At 36.7% G+C, this 24,957-nt stretch overlaps 1 protein-coding gene across 2 annotated transcripts in view; it reads left to right on the plus strand.

Annotated features, from left to right (window-relative positions):
* LRRC69 (leucine rich repeat containing 69) overlaps window positions 1–24,957 on the plus strand; it is a 105,858-nt gene that overhangs the window by 66,696 nt on the left and 14,205 nt on the right. For both annotated transcript variants that reach the window (XM_025394159.1, XM_025394158.1), the window contains 2 exons: window positions 13,546–13,647; window positions 18,853–19,032. In XM_025394159.1, coding sequence (XP_025249944.1) covers window positions 13,546–13,647; window positions 18,853–19,032 — 282 coding nt within the window. The remainder of the gene's footprint in view (window positions 1–13,545; window positions 13,648–18,852; window positions 19,033–24,957) is intronic.

Raw genomic sequence — 24,957 nt, forward strand, 5'->3', positions numbered from 1 at the left:
CTTTAAAGGACTGCTTTAGATGCTCTCTGGAGATGATCACTATTCACATTTTGGTGTATTTCCTTCTGGTCCAGTGTAACAATATTTCTTCTACTGAATCTTCTCTTTTCTCTCATGTATGAGCCACCGCGCCCGGCCTCTATGATATATTTTAAATAGATGTATTGGGGTCTGCCAGAGAAACAGAACCACATTTTTGTATTAAACTTATACTAGATCAGTAGATAAAAAGAACCTTTGTATCGTTTTGTAGGTATCTCTATTACAGAATTTATTTCATGGCATCCTCTATTTCAGCTGCATTTCCATTGCCTCTTTCCTTAGTAGTTTATTTGGCTTATGTTTTCAGGTACCATCATATATATATATATATATATATATATATATTTATATATATATTTTTTTTTTTGAGACAGAGTCTCACTCTGACACTAGGCTGGAGTGCAGTGGTACAATCTCAGTTCACTGCAATCTCCACCTCCCAGATTCAAGCGATTCCCCTGCCTCAGCCTCCTGAGTAGCTGGGACTACAGGCGTGTCCCACCATACCCATCTAATTTTTTTTTTTTTTTTTGTATTTTAGTAGAGATGGGGTTTCACCATGTTGGCCAGGATAGTCTCAATCTCCTGACCTTGTGATCTGCCCACATAGGACCTCCCAAAGTACTGGGATTACAGGTGTGAGCCACCGCGCCCGGCCTCTATGATATATTTTAAATAGATGTATTGGGATCTGCCAGAGAAACAGAACCAACATGATATCTCTCTCTCTTTCTCTCTCAACATATTTATATAATAAATTGGCCTACATGATTATGGGTTTGAGCAGTCTCACTTCACTAACTGCTGTATACAAGCTGAAGGCCCAGGAAAGCCAGTGGTACCCTTTCAGTTCAATCATGAAGGCCTTAGAAGCAAGAGAGCTGATGGCATAAGCCTCAGTCCCAGTACAAGAGAAAACTGATGTCCTAGTTCAGTTAGACAGAGTGAATTCTCCCTCCCTCTACCTTTTTGTTCTAGTCATGCCCTCAACAGATTGGATAATGCCCAGTCACACTGGGGAGAGCAGTCTGCTTCATTCAGTTCATCAATTCCCTAATTTCATCTAGAAACACCCTCAAGGCACACCAAGAAATAATGTTTAGCCAAATTTCTAGATACTCCATGGCCCAGTAAAGTTGACACATAAAATTAATCATTACAGTAAATAAGTTTAAATGTATTTGAAATATTGTTATATGTTCTGTTTAATTTATTTACTTATGTTTATATTTAGTTAACTGTGTGGTCATTTTATTAAAAATAGGTAATTATAGTCTTTTTTGGGGGGAGGAATCAGATCTGAATTACTTTATTTATGACTACAATATCCTTTAATCAAGGACTGACTGATTAGCACATAAAGAATACACAGTTTAGAACCATAGATGGCAATTTTAAATGGATCATCTCAAAATTATGCTGCACATGTTTATATTTATTATTTGAACATCAAGTCATTCAGGAATAGTATAAATTCTAAAAAAGGGTAAATGTTATCAGAGTTTTAAGAGAAATTTTGGTATTCTCTATTAATTTATTTGTAAAGGTATTCTAGGAAAGATGTGACAATCAATTACTGTACTTTTTCATCTCATCTGATTCTTAGATATGAGCTCAGGCAAATATTCAATAGACCATTCTATTTTACTTTATTTGTATCAAATATGACAAGTGTCAACTATATATATTGAAATATGTTTAAGAAGAATTATAGTTCTACATAATTATATAAATTCACTTTAATATAATAAGCAAAAATGACTCTTGATGCCAATAGTATTAGGCTCCTATATAGGTATGAATGAGCACTGTTCTGAAACACTGCTGCACGTGGTACTCAACAAATGATAACAAATCTATTTGGAATGCAGAAAATTTTCTTTTCAAAAGCAGAAAGCGAACAAGGGGAAATGGAAATGAATAGTATCAACTATTCTGGAGAAACAAAAGTCTGTAGGTTCTACCAGTAGAATTGTAGGGTTAAAAACCTGTATTTCTTTCTCTTTTTATCTCAGTCTCTTTCCAAACCTCCTAGGTTTTATTCTCTAACACTAAATGTTTTCTGCTTTTCAACTCCAATTCTTGTGCTATATGTTTATCAGATTTCTGTGATGGATAAAATGTGATGATATATGATAGATGACAGAGTAATAGTTGGAAAGAGTCCAGGCCTGGAGGCCTATTTCATTTCTGTTTGCAACAGCTGAAAACTTGTGTGCTACAGTTGATATGGCCCCTTCTCTTTCTGGGCCACTTAAAACAACAGCTTTGATAACTTGTTCTGAGTTATCTTTTATTCCATGTAATTAACTTAGATGACTTTCTTCCTAATAGATGGAAGAGCTTCAGGGGCAATCCAGTAAAAAGGAAAATTTTCCTAAATGTTCAGACAGTACAATTAATATGTAAAATTGAGGCAAATATTTTGTTAGCTTTTTGCTTTTATCTTCCTGTTTCCCTTTGTCATGTACTAGACAACATTAGGCTGGTACTCAAAAGTTTTATAGACTCCTGGTAAAGATAACAAAAGTCCCTGAAAAATGTTTGCAAAATGGTATCTTTTGATGTAAGTCTTTACATTTCAAAGAACATTCAGAAATTTCAGCATATACGTGATTCAAGATATGAGAGGTTTGGCAGCTGAGTCCTTTCACATTATTTGAAGGGACCTTAGGAACTGGCTTCTAGCAACAGATCTTTCCTTAACTCGTGTCCCTAGGAAGCAGGAGTACCTGAGAGGTGACCCTGGGACAAGATTGGCAGGGGGCCATTGCAGTTTCATTCCTGGATGTTTATGCGTACAGGATTTTCACTACCCTGAATGCTCTTTTTTCTTCTGTATGATTTCTCCTTGACTTTTAAGGTTCAGATGAAATATTTTCCCCATGTAAACTTGGCAGAGTTCTGCTAATTCACCTAGCTTTTACATTCTGCATCTGTAAACAGAAGCTAGTAATATCCTCTTCACTGAGGATTAAATGAGAACTGGGATTGGAACCCACGTCTAGCTAACTCCAAAGTCATTGCACTTAAACATTGTATTAAGCCGTTCTTGCATTGCCATAAATAAATACCTGAACCAGGGTAATTTATAAAGAAAAGCAGTTTTATTGACTTGCAGTTGAGCAGGGTGTACAGGAAGCATAGTGCTTCTGCTTCTGGAGAGGCCTCAGAAAGCTTTCAATTGTGGTGGAAGGCAAAGGGGGAGCGGTTGTCTCACATGGCAGGAGCAGAAGCAAGAGAGAAAGAGCAAGAGGGAAGGTGCAACATATTTTTAAACAACCAAATGTCATGAGAACTCACCATCATGAGAAAAGCACCAAGGGAGATGTTGCTAAACCATTCATGAGAAACATCTCCATGATCCAGTCACCTCCCACCAAGTCCCACCTCCAACACTGGGGATTACAATTCTACATGAGATTTGGGCAGAGATACAGATTCATAACATATCAAACATAATGCTCAAGATATTTTAAGCTACTACCCACTTTGTTTTTTCCTAATCTACCATTTGTATAGCAAACATTCATTCTAAAGATACCCTTATTTTCTGCATTGGTCTTTTGACCCTAGGCATTCACTACCTTTTATTGATAAATATTATTTTTTGGTATGGATAACTGAGCATTTGTTGAAAAATATTTATTGAACCACATTTATGTATTAAACTTATACTAGATCAGGAGATACAAAGAATAAAAAATCATTCTTATGAAGGGATTCAAAGACAATGTGAGATGGTCTTGTAAAAAGTAACGTTGAATTGTAAATTGGGATATTACAATGCAATGTGGTATGTGTAGGTCTACAGCTTGAAACTAGGATTTTCAACAGAATGTTAAGCTTTTGAAAGCAGGAACCAGTCTTCTACTTCATTCAACTTTTTCATTATTTTTAGCTTAGTATCCTGTTCTTAGTAGGTGTCAGGATTTATCAATATATTTACTGATTTGCTTTAGTAAAATAGAAACTCTCTATTATATATTAGTTACTTGTTGCTGTGTAACACATTACCCCCAAACTGAGCTGCTTAAAGCATCAGAGATTTGTTACTTCACACAGGTTCTGAGGATTAGGAATCTGAGAGTGTCTGAACTGGATGGTTCTAGCTCAGGGTCTCTCGTGAGTTGTAATCAAGTTGTCAGCTGGAATTGCAGTCATCTGAAGGCTTGACTGGAGCTGGAGGATCTGCTTCCAAGATGGCTTACTCACATGGCTTTTGGCAGAAAACCCCAGATTCTTACAATATGGGCTTCTCGACAGAGCTACCTGAATATTCTTACATCATGGCAGCTGGCTTCCTCCAGAGTGAGTGACTCACAAAGAAGAGAGAATAAGCAGGAATTGCAATGCCTTTTATGGTCCAATCTCTGAAGTTGTACACATCACTTCTGCTTTATTCTATTCATTAGAAGTGAGTCACTAAATCCAGTACACACTCAAGGGGAGGAGAATTAGGCTCTACTTCTTAAAGGAGCAGTAACAAATAATATGTGGATATATCTTAAAGTTACCACGGTGCACCAACAACACAAAATGTACTCTATCATTATTTTCTTTTTGACCTTTGTAGACTGAGGGAAAAGCTTCAGAAAATATATGGAAAGATGAAGGCAGGGAAAATAAAGAGGGTCTAGGAGAATGCACAGGAGTTTAGAGGGAATGAGGGTCTGACATAGGGCAAAGAATCTACACAACCTGTGGATGTTATGTTCTGATGTCTTAGGTATTCATAACAAGGGGGCTAAAGAGAATGACAGTGAGAGATGGAAGTGGGGAAAGAATGAAGAACAAAATAACTGAGAGAAAACAAGGATAATTGTGTAGAAAGTGAAAGGACAAGAGAAGAAAATAAAATAAAATACCTCTAAGAAAAATACTCTGGAATCAGTCAAAATCTGTTGCCCAGTTGTGAAGCAAATAAGCCCACTGGAACTGTCCAGAGGGGCTATTTTCTAAAATCTTTATTGTATAGTATCTGAGTATGACTATTTGAGACATTTTTGTGGTGATTCAAGTGCCAATGCTGAAGACAATGAATTAACATTCAAGAGTAGAACAATTTATAATTATTTTAAAGAAAATATATGGAGAAAAAAAGATGAGAATTGCTAGAAGTTTTTTGTATAAATGATTTAGAAATAAAGTTGTTATCAGAGATAATAATTATATAACTGAAGAGTCATTGCTGGGTAAATTATGAACACATTTGGGCTATGAAAAGTGAAATATAAATGTGTGATGAAACCAAGGCAAGGTGGAATTAAAATTCCATCCTCCCTCATTCCCCTCCTAATTACTTAGTGGGGGAGAGAAAGTATTGAAGTCATTCATCTTTTGTCATACACATATAGAGAAATTTCATTATAATATTGTGGCATGTTTAGATATCAGAGATACAACATGTGGAACTGACATAACATACATGCAAACTAAGTGGTCAGATAGATTTATTGCTTTAGCTGTGTAGGATAATTACACAAAGACAGTTTATATGAGTAGGATATTATTTAGAAGGAAAAGAGAAAGACTCATACAAATAAACTGGCAAAACTTAAGACACATTGTAGGGTTTAGATAATGCAAAGAGTTAATAGGAAGAGGAGTACCTTAGAAACATCAGTAGGAGAAAGAAGCAATTGATGAATGGAATTAGGCATACGATTTAACTTGGCAGCAATGGTCCTCACGAGAAGGGAGTGTCTAAAATAAGGTAAGTTCAGGGGATGTAACTAGATTGTTAAAAAGCAGAATACAGACTTTAAAGAGAGTCATTGGAGGCCCAAAATGGGGATTTTTGTCTTACTCTTTAGCATGAACTCACCTAAGAAGAAAGAATGATGATGATTTTTTACATAAAATATGAAAAAATAAAAGACTATCAGCTTTGTTATTGACAACCACATTTTCCTTCACATTAGGGGGCCTATTTTTGGTCTATTTTCCAACATTTACATAAAGAAAGGGTTTTCTAGCATTTCTTTTGCTTATAGAAATAGTTTTCTGAATTGGAAAATTTAGGAAAATACAAAAGTGCATAAAATAAATTACAACTATACAACCCATTGACAACGGTTAATATTTTAGCATATTTCTATGTTTTGTTTTAATATTTATGATTTAAAAGATATTTTTTAAAAAGTTTTGCATACTGCTTACTTTACTCAATATCATATCAGGACAATTTTGTCATTAAAAATCTCTTGTAAACATCATTAAATTTATTACCTTTTAAATTTTTAATAAATTTTAAGGGGCATAGGATATTTAATCCTAATATTTACTAAAACGTTATAACACAAAATAGAAAATAAATGATACATGTTTAAATTATTAATGGTTGAAACTGTTGACTACCTACTGTGATAATAACAGCTAATACTAATTATTTACTATGCCACAGGAACTGTTCTAAGTACTCTGTGTGGATTATATCATTTAACAATCATATTAACCATTATGAGGAACTTGTAATTCTTATTCCCATTTTACTTAAAGAGGTTTAGTAATATGGCTCAAGTTCTCACAGCTAGTAAGTATGGAGCTGAAATCCAAACAAGGCAATCTGACTCCCAAGTCCATCTTTCTAAATCTATACATTTTGCATTATATGTTTAAGCTTTGCATTAGGAACTGGAGATAGAATGATAAGGAAACCATAGAGGGTCTGCTCTTTCTGAGCTGTCGTGTGTAGAGAAACAATTATTACCAAATAATTAACATTTTAAATGTATAATTACAAACTGAAATCAGCACACTAAACGAAAGGAACATAGATCTATGATAGACAACAGGAGCCTGACTAAATAAGTAAACTGGGGAAGGCTTCCTGGAGGAGGTGACACAAGCTGACAGCTGAAGAATGAATAACAGTCAGTGAGGTAAAGGGGAAAGATACATTCCAGACAGAGGGACTAGCATGCGGAAAGGCCCTAGTGTGAGAGGGAACATGAATGTTCAGAAAACTGGAAGAAATTCAGTGTGACTGGGGCTCACAGATTGTATGGGAGCAGGCTGTGGCCCAGGAATGTAGGGTTTGCTAAGGATTTTGAACTTCAAGGACAATGGAAATCTCAAAGAGTTTTATGTAGGTGGTGACATAATCAGATTTATTTTGAAAAGATCTTTCCATCTGAAGAATGGCAGACATACTAGAGAGAGGCCAGAGGGTATGTGGGGTGGATTTCTGTAGACTTTTGCTGAAGTCAAATAAGAAATGAAGATAACTTGGCCTAAGGTAGTGGCAGGAAAGGTGGAAAGACTTGAACATATTTAATAGGTATTTAACAGGTAAATTTGAAAATGGTGATGGAGTTAGTATGTTTTCTATGGGCTGAGATAGACAATACTATAAGAAGACCAAAGACCAAAATTTAGGAGGGCGGATCATGAGTTCAATCTTGGAAACAGTGAGTTTGACATGTGAATATTTTGAGTATGTAGTTGCCTATTGAGTGTGGAACCAGAGTTTTTGCCATAGAGATTTAATCAATTTGATGAATATGGGTAAAAAAAAAAAAAGAAGAAGATAAAGTGAAAAGAGAATGTAGTGGGCTCTGGGGAGCACTATTTTATGGCTGGGCAAAGAATTATGAGTTAGCAAGGAATATTTAGTTAGAAGAGCATGTTAACTAGATTGGAATTGTTGGCAACCACTGAGGGTATACTTGAAGTTGGTGATGATGAATTTATGGCGATTCTTGTCTGCCCTGAGGTGTAACTCTGCCAACAGCACCACAGAGGCGAGGAAGCCTGGTGGCAAGAATGACCCAGAAAGATTTTGTAAGATATGTGAAATGAGAAGGTTAAATGTCAGAGGATTCAGGCATATGATAACATAATTTACTATTCTTTTTTTTTAACATAGAAAAGGGTTTTTTTTAAAAAAAAAAAAATTAGGCTTGGCACGTGGCTCACACCTGTAACCTCAGCACTTTCGGAGGTCGAATTGGATGAATCACTTGAGCTCAGGAGTTTGAGACCTGGGCAATATGGTGAAACCCCGTGTCTGCCAAAAATACCAAAAATTAGCTGGGTAGGGTGGCACGTGCCTGTAGTCCCAGCTACTTGGGAGACTGAGGTGGGAGAATAGCTTGAGCCCAGGAAGTAGAGGCTGCAGTGAGCTGAGATCATACCACTGCACTTCAGCCTGGGTGACGGAGTAAAACCCCACCTGCCCATCCCCCCCCCACCCAATTTAAATAATTCTGAGAAATATCTTTTATGCACAAACATTTGTCTCTTTTAAATGTTTCTTTTGGAGAAATTCCTATAAGAATTACTCAAAGAGTAAGAATAACTTTCAGCCTTTTAAATGACATTGCTAATTTGTTTCCAGATTCCCCAATCTTATTTGCGTGGGGGCAGTGGCTGTTCTAATTTTTATTCTTTGTGTTTTGACAGGCTAAAAGAATGTATCCTTCAAATTCTTCTTTCTTTCTTACCGTCTTTCAGCTGCTGTGTCATGAGTAATTTTCTTCGGTTAAGGTGCATATCTCACACACATATGAGAAGGTCTTCATGTTGCTTTGGAACAACAAAGAAAACTTTCTGGTTATTGAATCTTTGGGTCATAAGCACGTCCCTTCTCAAACCACTAAAGATCTTACTCCATTTTGTTGTGATGTTTTATGATACGAACAAAACTGATACCAAATTGTTCCAAGAAAGGGAAATGCAAAGGTCCCAAGGTGGAGAATGCTTGGGAAGAAAGCCAATGTTACCACAGTGGAAAGAGACAGAGAGAAGTGGAGAAAGAGTGAGAGAGCAAGTACTGGGAGATGAGGCTGAAGAGATAGTGCAGAATCCAAATCATAACCAAGTCCTGTAAGCCAGGGTGAGGAGTGTGCATTTCATTTTGAGTGAGATGAGAAACCACTGGGTGGTTGTAAGTGGGGGAGTGAAGTGGTGTGATTTGCATTGTAAAGCAATTGCATGGTTAGGGTTGGCACACACAGGCAGTGTGGAAGTAGAGGCCTCTTCGGGCTACTGGTTCTCAGGTAGTTCAAGGGCAGAAATGGGGTCTAAAGTAGGCATGAGGTGGGGACTGTGCGGTGACACAAATAAGCCCTCCCAGATCAGTTATTTCTATGCTGATGTTTAAATGGAAAAGCCTGAAGAGGACTCTCCCTTTGGCTTTAAGGCCCAGGGTACTGGGCGGGGCAGGGCCTGGACTTGGGGGCCTTCAACTGCTTCTCCCTAACTAGAATGAGGAAGGTCTCAGCATCTCTCTCTCTCTCTCTCTCTCTGTCTGTCTCTCTCTCTCTCTGTCTCTCTCTCTCTCTCTGTGTCTGTGTGTGTGTGTGTGTGTGTGTGTTTATAGCCTGAGAGTTTAGTTATCTGTTTCCCCCCAGGCTTGGCTCTTAGCCTTTTCTCTTCAGCTCCCTCTAAGGATCTTCTCTTGGGACAAGTATTCAGCAGATACTGAAGGATTATGACTCTAGGTAACTTTCTGACTATTTTCCCTCCTTTTCATGCAGGGTGTGTGAGAGAGGGGTTCCCAGTACAGATTTTTTGGCTTTCTTATATTCAGATGATATCATCAGGCTAATTGCTCTACAATTCTGATTAGATATCAAATTTATCATACGGTTTTTTGAATTTCCCATTGGTCACAAATAGTATTCATATCCTTTCTTAGAGTTATTAATTAAATCTAAGTTTTGGATGCCTTAGCCCCCACACTTGAATCTTATCCTCCCTCCCCGAAACTCGACCTTAAGCCTATTTAGGAATCCCAGTTCTCATTAAAGAGTAACCCTGTGAATTTTGAGATGCTTTGAAGAGTGCACAGGAATTTGTCATACTGTACTTATTTGTTCTATTTTTGAGTCCATGTGAAATCTCAGCTTCCTCCCTCACCCCCAGTTTACTTTATAAATGCTCCTGCTAATCTAGCCCCCTTCTGATCTCCCTCATTACTTTGGGCTAGTCTGAAGCAACAGAAGGACTTGCTAAATTTATATATTCTTCCTGAGGCCTGGGGCTTTGTGGGAACAATTGTAAAAATTTACCAAGTCTGGAGAAGAAGGCTTTCGCAAATCTTGAGTGTGCAGGGAGAAGCGAATGTGTCTGGGGTTTCTGAGAAGATATTTGTTTATTCATAAATCATTTATTGAACATCAGCTCTGTACTAGGCATTGAATTTTGAGCTTGCATTAGTCACTTAAGTCATAGTTTTTAAAGAGACCAAAGCCTGATAGATGAAGACAGACTTTTCAACAATGATTGTCTCAGAGTATTTATAGGTAATATGATTCATTTATATACCAGGCCCAATGAGGAGACAAGGAAACATTTGATAGAGGTTGGAGAAGCTTAGAGGGGTGACATTTTAGTTTTGAAGAGATGATCCAGGTGTAGGATGAGTTAAAAGGGTATGACATGAGTCATAACTGTGAGATAAGACACAGGCCTGTCATGAGATCTCTAAGTACCTCTGAAAGCTTAAAAGGGTAAAGATGGTGCTTATTAGGATATATCGTTAGAGAGTCAGCCAAGGAGAGCCAAGTATGACATATGAGGGCTTTGAATTTATCCTATGGACAAAAGAGAACCTTGAAAGGTTTTAAGCAAGGTTGGTTATATGACCAAATTTTCCTTTCAGAAAACCATTTCTTCTGCAAAAGTTTGCACTGAGATGAATTCAAGTACCATTGCAATAACTCACATAAGACAAAGGCCTCCAATGAAGGTGGGGTGGGTAGTGGGTCGGGCCAGGAGTAGGAGAAGATTGTGTGGGGGTGGTGAGGAGGTGGATGGGATGGAAAGTGTAAATAGAGGTTTCCAAGTCTGGAGAAGAAGGCCTTCTTTTTCCTTAAGAAGGTAGAATTGACAGGACATGGTGAGAGACTCAAAGTGGGTGAGGAGAAAAAGGAAAAAGCATAATTTGGGGGGAAACATGAGTTTAGGCTTAGAATTTAGAACTTTAGGTGCCTATGGAACTTCCAGCTGGAGAGGTCCATTGGACAGCCATGTATTTGAGACCATTACTCAAGAAGGCAGTTGACACAGACATCTTAGCCTCAAAGTTCCTTGAATCCTTCATTTTAAGGAGCTTCCTCAGCCTTCACTTCAGCAAACCATATCTACAGTCAAATGTAGATCTTGACGTCACCTTCACATGCTCTAAATTTGAAGAATTAAGGTCTGGTAATGGCAATTTGACCACTGATTCCTTCTATGTTCAAGCTATATTGCTTTATATCCATATCTTTTACTTAATGACTCAATGACATGAAGTCACTCAATGAGTCATTAAGTCAAAGTCATTGAGACTTCATGTCTTGCCACATCTTCTTTTCTCCTAGTCCATCAGAGCTGGTATTTTTATTCCTTTCTGTAACCAGTCTGGACTGAAAGGAGCAGTCCTGCCCTTTAATATTTAGTACACACAACTTGCTCATTCTTCTACTTTCTGACATACTTATGCTGCAAACTCTTATGTTGGATCTGGGAAGCTGAATGCTAAAGGGAAGCACATAATTGTGCAGACAGGGACCACCACTAATGTGTAGATTATACTGGTTCCCTCAGCACTTCTGTATAATGTATTTATGTGGTTCTGTCCAGGTTCCTTTACTGAAAACTGTGGGACATTTCAAACCTTCACTGCTTTCTTCCTGTCTCCATTCACGCTGATACCCTGCTTCCAAACTCAACTGACATATGATCTTATTCTCTGCTTCAAACAATTGAAAGGACTATGTCTGATTCCTTCAACCATCCAGTGTCTTCAAACTTATCCAGGGGTTCACTTAAATGCCTTTTCCTCTGGTCACAAAGGACAAGATAATTAAAATATATTAATATTCTAAGATCATTCTGTGTCCTTCACCTGCTCAGTTCTGTTTTACTTATTCCTTCTTTCTCCTCTACATTAATCTCTCTGTATTGGTTTTTTTCTTAGAGGGCTTGGAGTTTAGTATAAATTATGGAATGATATCCTTTAGGACAAAAGAGGGAAGAATGGTGGTTATATAGAATGAAGCACAAGGAATAACCCTTCTCATTTCAGTACACTAAGTACTGACTTAGAACTGCCATTGGGTTCAACTCTCTAGGTTGTGCCCTTGAGATGGTTAACATAGGAAACTGAATTAAGAAAGTTAGAATGTCTGTTTTGAGACCAGGACTCAAGGTGATACCAACATAGACTTGAGCTTTGTATTTTATTTAAACATCTGCCTGTGTTGTGTAAACTTTCCTGTACTTTTGAAACCTAATGATGTGATATCCCAGATATTTAAAATCAGTTGTTTTTAATTTGTTGCATGCTTGCTATGTTTCAAATTCTGGGCTCAAATTATGGAAATATCTCTAAATTCCCTATAAATGTTGTGAGATGCAGTGGTGTGGAGCCACCTCACCCAGGCTTGCAAGAGCTAATTTTGCACATCCCTTCCCAAACTCTGTGTTCAGTGAATCAGCTATAGCAGGACGATTTACACTGTGCGGTCAACACTCACTGCAAATTGAGGCTTTTTATTTCTTCATTTCAAGGACCTGGTTTACCAGCATGCTACTTAAGATAGGTCATATGTCCCCATTTTACAGCTGAAATTTAGGTTCAGAGAAATAACTCCCTAAATTAGGTTAACTGCGAAAGCTACATGAGTTTTTGGGAGGCAAGACAAAATATTCTGTAAGAGAATAAGACATTGTCTTGTCTCTTCTTATTCTCTTCTTAATCTTTTCTTTTTCTACTGAAGTTGTAGAGTGCAATTGGATTTAGACTTTCTCCATAGAAGTTTAAATATCCTTGTGAACTGTATATCTTCCATCTTCTGTTTTTGTTTGTTTGTTTTTGTTTTTGTTTTTTTTGTGAGACAGAATCTCACTCTGTCGCCCAGGCTAGAGTGCAGTGGCACAATCTCGGCTCAGTGCAACCTCCGCCTCTGGGTTCAAAGGATTCTCCTGCCTCAGATTCCCGAGTAGCTGGGATTATGGGCATGCACAACCACACCTGGCTAATTTTTGTATTTTTAGTAGTATTTTCAAGGTCCCTAATAAGTTATAATGTGAACATTTTGATGTTCTTATATTTCTTTTACTTTCCTCATTTAACAAATGGATCATAAGGCAGTCTTTGAGATCTACAGGTTGGTGTCTGTTAGGATGTTATTTTTTGTTATGCTTGGTTTTCTGATAAATATATTTGCAAAATGTTCCCAGCACTCAATTTATTAATGCTTGTTCTATTGCTAACCAATTCTATAACCCTAAACAAGTTTTCTCAATTGTTCAGGATGGGGATATGACCAGTGACCCCTAAGGTCATGGCCATTCATGACACTATTAAAATTCTTATGCTTCTGATAAGTAGAGTATACCCCAGGGTGCCCCTAAATTACTTTATTTACGACTTAAATCCACATTAGTATTTACTGTGGAGTTTTAGTCCTAAATAAAGTAATTTCAGTTTAATTATATTAAAGATGTAGCTTTAGAGGTAGTTTCATTATTTTGTTGTGCAATAAGGTTTTTATTTTGTTTGAAAAGTTTCAGGATCTAAAGCTGAGGGAATTCTACTGTGAGGGAAACCCACTGTTCCTGAAGCAGCCAGTGATTTCTACACAACGGGAGAACGTCTGGAGTCTACAGGTAAAGGCTTACCTCTTTCACTTAAGTCTTCAAACTAAAGCCACAATTTAAATTTTAAAGCGTTTTCTTTTAAAACATTCTTGCCAAGCCAGCAAATGATTAATGTAATCCCAGTCCATTGGCAATGTGGATCCTATACATAATCTTTTTGACTTGCTTATAGAATCCAGTGAAATCCTAGGTCACTCTGATTCCCAGAGTGACGTAATTCAGAGAAATGGAAATATTTTGTAGGATGAATAAAAGAGAGAAATTTATTTTCACTTTAGCTTTTTCAGTGTTATTTAAAGATGTATTGATTTGTTCTTAGTGGAGTCTTTACTTCTTTCCCTCCCTTTTTACTTGTCTCTATCCCTAGTGGATGAATGAATATGATCCAGAAACTATGTTCACTTCAGCAAAACAAGTTAATGGTATTAAAAGAAGGAACAGGAAAGCATATTAGAGGACTCTTTGTAATAGCCAAGTCAGAGAACATAGATCCTTTCACATTTGACTGTGATTCTCCATCATGAATTTAGATTTCTGAGATCCATTTGGATCTGTAGCTAATGTGCAGGATTGTCATTAAGACTTTTAGGATTTGTATGGGATCAACTTTCCTGGCTGCAGGAAACAACCAATCTTGTCCAGTGGCTTACTTTTTTCTTAAAATTAAATTATTGTATGAATAATACCTGTTTATTACAGAAAACAATAAAATACAGATGAGCAATGAAGAAAATCAAAATTTCTTATACTGACTTTTAAAAAGTCTCTTATTACAAAAGTAATACAAACTCCTTTAGAGACATTGAGGGGAAAAAAGCCAATAGAAGTTAATAAAAATACTAAGAAATCAGGCTGGGCACGGTGGCTCACACCTATAATCCCAGCACTCTGGGAGGCTGAGGCGGGTGGATGACCAGGTCAGGAGATCGAGGCATCCTGGCTAACATGGTGAAACCCTGTCTGTACTAAAAATACAGAAAAATTAGCCGGGCACGGTGGCAGGCGCCTGTAGTCCCAGCTACTCGGGAGGCGTGGCAGGAGAATGGCGTGAACCTGAGATCGCGCCACTGCACTCCAGCCTCAGCAACAGAGCGAGATTCTGTCTAAAAAAAACAAAAACAAAAACAAAACAAAACTAAGAAATCAAATTAGTACTCTTCTCTATGGCATTTATTCTTTTAGAATTTTTTATGCTTTCAGAATATTTTTGTAATTAAAGATAAAGATGAGTTCAAACTCTATACACTATATAGAGTTGTTTTTCCACTCAGTTATTGTGAATAGCTTTCCAATCAGTAAAACAAAACAAAATAAAACCAGACCATGACATCTTTTTTGATAAATACATCGTATTTTGTATATGATAGTATCATAATATTTTTAACTATTTCCCCACCGTTGGATGTTTAAATTATTAATAATATTCTGGCCTTTCGGCCTTTATAAACAAAGATACAAGGCTGGGCACAGTGTCTCATGCCTGAAGCCCCAGCACTTTGAGAGCTCATGGCAGGAGGATTGCTTGAGCCCAGGAGTTTGAGACCAGCCTGGCCAACAGAGTGAGACCCCATCTCTACAAAATTTTAAAAACCTTAGCCAGGCATGGCGGTGTGTGCCTGTGGTCTCAACTACTCAGGAGGCTGAGATGAGAGGATCCATTGAGCCCAGTAGGTTGAGTCTGCAATGAGTCGGGTTCCTGCTACTCCACTCCAGCCTGGGCAACAGAGAAAGATCCTGTCTCCAAACCCCCCCCACAGTCAAAAAGCAACAACAACAAAACGCAAAGTGATAGTGACCATTCTCATAGTAAATTTCTAGTTCCTGTGCATATTATCCCTAAAAATGTAACTGCTGCCCCAAAGAACTGACATCTTGTATAGTTTGATTTACTTTTTTCAGATTCCCTTTCACAGAATATTTTCACAAACAGCATTATTTCCTACTCTTCTGTAACAGAAAAACATCTCATTTGAAATTGAGTTTTAAATGATTTGAGTAACTGTTGTATTTAATATTTTACTCCTTTATAACTTATTTTTTCTCCTTTCATCAATCATTTCGTATAATAATAGTGGCTAACACTTATTTTATGCTTATTATGGACAAGGTACTGTTCTAAGCACTTACACAGGAATAAACTAATTTAGTCCTCTACTAACCCTAAAAAGATAGGTATCATTATTGACCACTTTTTAATAAATAAAGTAACGGAGATCCAGGGAAGTCAAATAACTTATGTGAGGTCACAGAGCTACTAAATGTTGGAACAATGATGCCAACTTAAGTGGTTGGGTTCCAGAGTCCCAGCTGCAATATTGGTTCAGAAAGGGGATATAGAGAGCTGAGAGAAATAGAGACAGGGTCGTCCTGGGTTGGAGGAGGTGCTGGTTTGTGGAGGAGGCTGAATTAGCAGTTAACCCAATCTGGTAGCTGTCTTACAGAGAGCCTTCGAGGACAAGAACCTTGTCTGTGAGGGCTGTGAATGAGAGAGAAATTGTTCTAATTTTCAGAACTGTTGGGTCCAGGAGCACAAACGTTAATTTTTACAATACATTTAGTGGAAGTTGGTATTTTTGCCTGTAATATGTAAATGCTTTGGGTAGTTTTAAGAGTATCTCTGGAATTTTTCTCAGAAAAGTGACTTAAATTGATTTGTACTTAAAGTAAGAGTTATTTCTACTGGGCAATTAGTCAATGTTACTGATTAAACTACTTGCTGTGTCAAAGAATTCCAGGAACTATGATATGGGTTATGCCTTGGTAAAGATTTTAAAAACTTTACCTCACCTCAGAGATTTATGAAGTAAAATTTAATGCTAATAACTATATTATAGAAAAATTAGCCAGAATATACTGCATTAGTAGGTGCCAGGCTAAATGGTTTACCATTCTTATGTAATTTAATTCTCTAAACTCTATATGATAGTATTGGAAAAGATCCCAATTTTACAGATGAGGTATTCAAGATCAGGGAACTTAAGGGTTCACCCAAATGTGATCACACAGCAGATAAGTCATAGAGCCAGAATTTACATCTATGTTTGTATTTGACTCTGACTTTGAATTTTTGCTCTTGATGCTATGTTTTAGTGCTTATTATACACATCATACACCTGATTATACAGTAGTTCCAAAATGCATCACTCCTGAGGATTCATATTTGTTTTTACATTTTATATTTTTCATATTATATAATTTTATGTGTATAATTTAATAACTCAAAAATATGTAGGGAAAAATAGGACATATAAAATTAATTTCATTTGTGATGAATTATAATTAACTTCCAAATATTCTAAGAAAATAGCATATAAGCTATCTAAAAGGAGCAATTTGAGTATTTTGAAATATTTTTATAGACCATTTTGGTCTATAAAAGATTTCTTGACTTTTAAATAACACTGGAATTAGACCATTGTATATTCTCAAAAATTGCATTAAATACATCTCTAAGAGATGTCCTAAAAGATACCATTGGTCATGCCAATAGTATTTTATTTTATATATACTCATATTTCCAAGTAATAACGTTGTATTTTAATGGTGTATGTTATCCTTCCAAAGTAACACATTGGCAACAAGTAAAAGAAAAATATAAATAATAGGTGATGTAACAGCGGTCAGATATACTGAGTGCAACAAACATGTTTGGGTCCAGAAATCATAAATGGAAAAAGTGATCTATATGAACCTATTTTTAGGTCCTTTGTATTTCAGCAAATGCTTCTATCATCTGCTATTTTCAGTAGTGAATCCTTGTCCATGAGTTTTCTACAGCTTTACAGTAAGACTTGGCCATTGAATTCATGTAACTAAAAGCCTACCTATAAAATCAGTATTTCTTTAAGAATCACAAGCTATGCTCTGCTTAAGTAGTTGGAGAAAGGGTGATAATAAACATCTGATTTAAGCACCCTGGTAATATTAGTGTGAAAGCATGACCTCAGTCATGCAACCACTCAGGAGAATGAGCTTAAGTGGGTAGGAGTTTGTGCTGTTGAAGGATCAGACAAATAAAGAATCTATGCTCAGAGCTGTTTACTGTATAAAGGTAGCTTTCTCGGGTGCTTGTTAATTGGGAGGGATAGGGTAATAGGAAATGGGCACAGCAATTTATAAGATTTTGCTGTTATGTTTTCAGTTTTTAAAGAATTTAATTGGGGTGAATGTGTGAAAGATTATGTGTGTATATATGTATTTTCAAAAATTCCTATCAGAGCTTTATGTGGACTATTTCAATACTACTGGGAAATCTTTCACTTATGTCAGGAAAAAATGTACCAAATAAATCATCCCCAAACATGATTGAAATTTCAAGCAGTGTTTTTGTAACATTTATACAGGACTTCCATGCTACTGACACAAACTGGAGAAAATTTAATGGATTCAGGCAAATGTTTATTTATTTTCTTTGCTTGGTCAGTGAAGATTTAATTTTATGCACTATGTAATATATTTTTATTAAGATGATAATAGCCCTAGTGAAAGGCAACTTCCATTTTCTTACTTCTTCCCTTTATTATTTAGTATTTTATTACTATTATTGCAAGTCAATTTTCTGAACATATCTAGGTAGATAGGTTTAACTAAGATTAAATTCAGATATTTGGTTCATATAAATCATTGCTTTTTTGATGGCACTATTCAGGTTCTCAATGCAGCAAGGAATTTAGGCCAGTGCTTCTCAAATTTCAATATGCATATAGATTACCTGAGGAACTAGTTAAATTGCAGATGTTGATTCAGTAGGTCTGGAGTGTGTCTGACATTCCGCATATCTAATAAGCTCCCATGTGATGCATTCTGTGAACCACAGTTTAAGTAGTTAGGATTTAGACCTTAGCGAATATGACAAAATTCATTTTTGGATCCAGTCTGAATGTTTGTACAGTCTTTGCTTATTGTAATGAGAGGTGCCAGATTTAAACCTAAACTATGTCTAACTTTATAAAATGTGTAATGCAAATGTATTATGACTTGTAAGAGATGTAGAAATATGACAAGGTAAGAAACTTATTATTCTTATATTGATGAAAACCAAACTTATTTGCAATGCCAGTCATTTACAACACAATTCATTACATACACTGCAGAATCTTAATTTAACAGAATCTAGATAATAAACCATACATTTTATCCAGTGAAGTAGAAATCAATGTAATGTAAAATAGTTTTGAAAACAATCTGCGGAACTGTATTTTTTTTTCAATTTAGGAAATAACATCAAGATTTGTAATGAATCAGCTAGCAGAAAATAACCCTTTCATAATGGATGGCATAGAACGGTACCCACAAGTCAGGAGCATGATCTCTCAGGGAAAAACATGTGCAATATGTGGGCAGCACTTTATAACCGTATGGCTGGAATGTGTTCGATTTGTTTCTCCACCAAAGGTAAATGATGCTTTTTGTGCGAATATGACCATAATACCTATTCCTATCCTTTTTCTTATCTAAATCAGTCAATACTAACTAGATTTGTACCTATGATTGGCTTATAGTATAGTATGCTGTAAATTATGGATCGACAAATTTGGATAAGTATCTGTAATAATCATCATCACCCATTCTATTTACATTCATAGATGTCTAAATTTATCAGAATACATGCATTCTAGCAACATCATGAAAGTTGAAAGTTTTTAATCAGGAAATCCCTTTTGTTCATCAATATTAATAATAAAACCAGAACTATATTCTTCTCAGAAGAAGAATTGGTCAATAGTCTGTTGTGGAATTCTTGGTGTAGAAAAGGTGAATGTGCTGGCTAGTTTATATCATGATGGTGTTCTAGAACACTGAATATGCATGAATGTGCACCTGCAACATTATGTCACTCAGGAGTTGTGAATCCCAGGACAGTTCACATAGCCCATAAGGCATGTTCTAGACCAGAGCTCAGCAAACTCCTTTTTCTGTAAGTGGCCAGATAGTAAATATTTTAGGCTTTGTAGACAGTGTGATCTGTGTGACTACTACTTGACTCTCCTTTGTAGCATGAATGTAGCTCTTTACATATTACATATTATAATATGTAAATAAGTGTAGTTGTGTTCTAATAAAACTTTACTTGTGAACTTAAATTTCATATAATGTTAACATGTCATGAAATATTATTTTATTTTGATTTCTTTTTCAACCATTCAAAAATGTGAAAACCTTTCTTAGCTTACAAGTCTTATGAAAACAGGAGGTGGGCCAAATTTGGCCCAGGGACCATAGTTTTCTCACACCTGTTCTAGACTATCCAACATTTGCTTTTAATACCAGAATTCCTTTCTACTCTTGGTGAGTCCTTGGCCTTCCTTCGGCTAGCAGAGTATAATATTGGGGGATAATTTTAAATAAATTAATGAAAACAGCTGCAGTTTCTACCATTCTGAAAATTATCATCTAGTGAAGGAGACAAACAAATAAGTAAACACAAATGTAACATGAATTGTGACTAACATGACATAAAAGAATGGTATATTAGTTTGCTAGGGCTGACATAACAAAGTACTACCAACTAGGTGACTTAAAATAAGAGAAATTTAGGCTGGCTCTGGTGGCTCATGCCTGTAATCCCAGCACTTTGGGAGGCCGAGGGGGGTGGATCACCTGAGGTCAGGAGTTTGAGACCAGCCTGGCCAGTATGGTAAAATCCCATCTCTACTAAACATACAAAAATTAGCTGGGTGTGCTGGTGGGCACCTGAATCCCAGCTTCTCAGTAGACTGAGACAGGAGAATCACTTGAACCTGGGAGGCAGCAGTTGTAATGAACCAGTGTTGTGCCACTGCCCTCCAACCTGGGCAACAGAGCAAGACTCTGTCTAAAAAAAAGAGAAATTTATTAAATTTATTGTCTCACAGTTGTAGAGGCTAGAAGTTTAAAATAAGGTATTATTTAATTTGATCATCTTGGCAGAAACACAATTCAGCCTATAACCAATGGGTTTTACAAGGAAGAGTATCAGGGAAGCCTCTCTTTAAATCTGGGATAAGGGAAGTCCTCACGGAGGAAAGGATATTTTAAATGACACCTAAAGGAAAAGAAGGTCAGGTAGAATTGTGGAAGAGTGTTTCCAGGAAACTGTTCCAGTGGGAACAGTGTGTATTAATGGGAAATCACTTTTTGATTTGAGGAACTGAAAAATGGTTCAGTGTGATTAGAAAGTATTAATCGACTAGGAGTTGAGATAGGCGGGAATTAGATCACAAAATATCATGTAGTTTACATTAGGAATTTGGCTTCTATTCAATGTGTGATGAGACATATTTGAGGAATTTTAAGTAAAAGAGTGGTGTGTCCTAATTTACATTTTGAAAAGATAACATTTGCATAGAGAATGAATTAGAGGGCAAGGAAGTGAGATTAGGCAGTGGGCTATTTATACTAGACCAGCTGAGAGATAATGATCATAGTGGCAGTGGAGGGAAATTGAGGGATTGGAGATGTATCTTGGAGAAAGAAGTGATAAGACTTAGGTTTCCAGGCTTTTTTGGCCTACAGAACTGTGTGAAGCAGATTTTTAAAAATTAATTAATTAATTAATTAATTATTTAACTAAAATAGGAAAGACTAAGGGAGAAGTAGGTTCGTTGGGGAGAGATAGAAGTTCTGTTTTTGCACATGGGTAAGTATGAGACTCCTGCAAAATTTGGGAGCCTGAGCAACCCAGAAGCCATAGACTCCTATCTAGTCTGTTAGGCATACTGAGAAGTCTAGGACTCATTGTTAGCTGTGAGTGTGTGTGCCCACGGATGGGAAGATTTTGGTAGGGAACTAGCTATATGACCTCTAATATCATCTCTATCTCTAAAGAGTTTGATTCTAAGTCCTGTTGTTTGAGTGATTTAGGGTATCATTATACTCCATTAGTCTTTGTGCCAATAAAGGATCTGAGTTGTGAATATGCTTATACCTATCTTTTTTTTTTGTATCTTTTTTTTTTGTTTTTCTGAGACAGAATCTGGCTCTGTCACCCAGCCTAGAGTGGTGGTGATCTTGATTCACTGCAACCTCCATCTCCTGTGTTCAAGCCATACTCCTGCCTCGGCCTCTTGAGTAGCTGGGATTACAGGTGGCCACCACCACACCTGTTTTTTTTTTTTTTTTTTTTTTTTTTTTTATAGTAGAGATGGGCTTTTACCATGTTGACCAAGCTTGTGTCGAACTCCTGATCTCAGGTGATCTGCCTGCCTTGGCCTCCCAAAGTGCTGGGATTACAAGCGTAAGCCACTGTGCCCGGCCTCAGTGTATCTTATCACCAACCACTCACAAAATTTACCAAAGAATCTTTTAAAGATTCTACTAGACCTACAAAATCAGAGTTTGTAGCCTTAGGATCCTGAGCATCCACATTTTTATGAAGATTTCTAGTTGATTTTCATGTATAGTCAGGGCTGGGAACTGTCCCTGTTTAGGGCTGTCCGAGTACCACAGGGCAATGGCTGTGTCTTACACACCTTAGTAAGCAAGGCCTACTTGGTTTCTTACACATAACAAAAAGTTGAATATAGAAAAAGTTGAATGAATATTCACTGGTTGAATATATGAATTAATGAATTGTTAGTGACAAAGGTGTAATATAGCTAATACTGAAAAAAGAAAAGGAGGTGTTGGTGAAGGGGTAAATCCACTGTGGAGTACTGAAAGATGACAAACATCTTAATATGGCCTCTATGCTGGGGAGAATTCTTACTATGGCTGCCTTCAGGCACACTCTAGAGTTTGCTCTGTTAGTCTGCTTCTTAGACTCTATGCTGAAAGTCTTTTATTTTACTCCGCTGTAAGCTGAACAAAGGCTTCTGCATACAAGTATGCCATGTCCCCAAGAATCTCCAGAGCCTGGATTAGGCCTTTCACCTTTCACAGCCCATAGCTTCCCCAGGGCCAATCTATGAGCGCGTGTAAATGCTGATAATGTATTCTTACTAGCATTGTTAGTTGTTTCGTAAGTTTACATTTCTAACTCCTGGATGAGATCATCACTACTTATGTTCAGAGATACATTATCTTTCTCAAAACTGTAATTGTGAAACTTCCTTTCATGAACTTCACTATATGTGTTGTTCATGATGAGGTTCAACAAGGACAACTTTTTTCCCACCAACTTTTTAGTTTGAGACATTGGAAAACAACACATAACTTGAATGAATAATACAACGAACATTTGTATACACTTTACCTAGAGTTGCCGATTTTAAATGTTTTTTTCCATTGGCCTTGTCTCTTACTATTTTTTGCCCTTAAGGCTGCATCTTGTCCAAAACAAATTTAAGATTGAAAGAAGCCAAGAATGTAGCCTACCTAGAAAGATTGTATTATTACTTTCTAGGGCAAAAAATAAAAGAACAGATTCTAATTATCAAAAATACGAATGAATAAATGAATGAATGGATAAATAAATCTATCCTTCATACCAAGTAGAGAGCTTTTATCAAGAGTTACAATGAATAATACAATATTTATGGGCCAGAAAATATGTAGGTTATTTTAGCTATACTAACCCATGCTTAGGACATGGAGGCTCACATTACTGGCCTGTTTACTTTCCAAGAAGCAAAGTACAGATTTTACAACAGCCACTTTACGTAGTTCATTTATAATCCTGTAGAATGAAATCCACAAACAGTCATCGGAGTTCACATCACCTGATGTCAGGTATTTACACATCACCTGATGCCAGGTATTCACATCACCTGATGTCAGGTATTTACTCTGAACTAGCTCTGCGGATCCTGATAGACAGCCTGATAGACAGTATCCACAGAGCTAGTCCAGAGTAAAAGATCTAAGTCAGCTATGGTTGTGGTGTGGAGCTACTACGATTTTTCTCACAATGTCCTTTACCAGAGTTTTTGACACTGCCAAGTACTGTAAAATGTTGCATGTGAATTGGGAGACTAAAAGGAAGGCTGGAAGTGTTTTCCTCTTGATCCAGTATGTACAAATTATGTTTGTACTAGACATATTTATGTGTGCTTAAGACAAAGAAATAAAAGCGGAAGAATCTAATCAGAGAAATCATTCTCAACTTAGTTACATGTATATTGGGCCTTAGTGTAGTGGTTGCCTATAAAAGTTCTCTATGAATAAGAAACAGTGATTTAAGTTGTTCAGTTTTTCAATACCTCAATGCTCTTGCTATGGAAATGTCTTTGTCAAAGTTGAGTTGGTGTTTACAGCAGAAAGTTTTGAAGTCTTCATGGCATTTAGCAAAATTTGTAGTAATCGATTTACTTGGTGTTGGTGTCTGTCTCTACCATTGAGTACTAAGCTCAAGGAATTCAAGAACCATTTTGGTTTTGTTCATCATTATAGAGAGAGAGCTTGGGACAATACCTGATAAATATTTTATTTCTACAGGATGATAAATCAGATCTAGATTTGAATACCAGCTCCTCCTTTAATTAGTTTGTCAACATATTACACCTCTATGTATCATAAGAAAAATCTGGCAAAGGTGCTGCTAAGGAGGGCTAATGTTAAGATTTTTAAAAGCCCAGAATCTAGAACTAACCAGGTAGGCAAAAAGAACATTAAAATAGTGGTTGAGCAGGAATTTGAAACTTAAAACCATCTGGACCTTAAATACAAAGAGAAAAGAGAGCTCATCGGTGGGAAAATGAGGATAGAAATGTATGTTGGTCCTCAAGATGGGAGTAAATATGTAATCTTGATCACATATGTAGCTATCTGTGAATCATTCACATTATCATCTGGAATGGATTGTTATATTCAAGAGACATTTAATGAGTACAGCATGTCAGATTACTTGGAAACAGTTTTCAAAACATCCTGCTTTCCACTGGCGATGTTCTGAACACCTTGGACAAGTTGCCATGTTTAATTGTGCTCTGACAGATTCCTCTCAAAACCATCTGATGTGCTGCTACTCTTATTTCATATCTCTCTTTCAGAAACTACAACCTAATACAAGCAACAGCAGCCAGAATTTATTGGTACTGAGTGTGCGTCTGGTGCTCTGCTAAATATGTCACATGGAATACCTCAATTAATGTCCAAAATAACCCCATGACACCTATAAGAAATCCCAGGAAATGAGAAATCAAGTAATTTTGCCAATTTCAGAAAGCTGCCAAGTAGAGGATATGGGCAGGGAACTCATACATGTTATTCCTGATCCTTAACCAGAAGATCTAGGCTATGTTTCCTATGCCTTTCCAACCTAGTTATTCCCCATTTACTTCAGCTGAACTTAAGACATTTATGTTAAAGATCCTTCTTCTGTCATCATTTATTTCTCCACTGAAACTTTTAAATTTTTTTCTAACTATGTGTTAGGCTATTTGCCAGGGCTGGGAATACAGA

Source organism: Theropithecus gelada, chromosome 8, assembly GCF_003255815.1.
Source record: "Theropithecus gelada isolate Dixy chromosome 8, Tgel_1.0, whole genome shotgun sequence".
Lineage (NCBI taxonomy): Eukaryota > Metazoa > Chordata > Mammalia > Primates > Cercopithecidae > Theropithecus > Theropithecus gelada.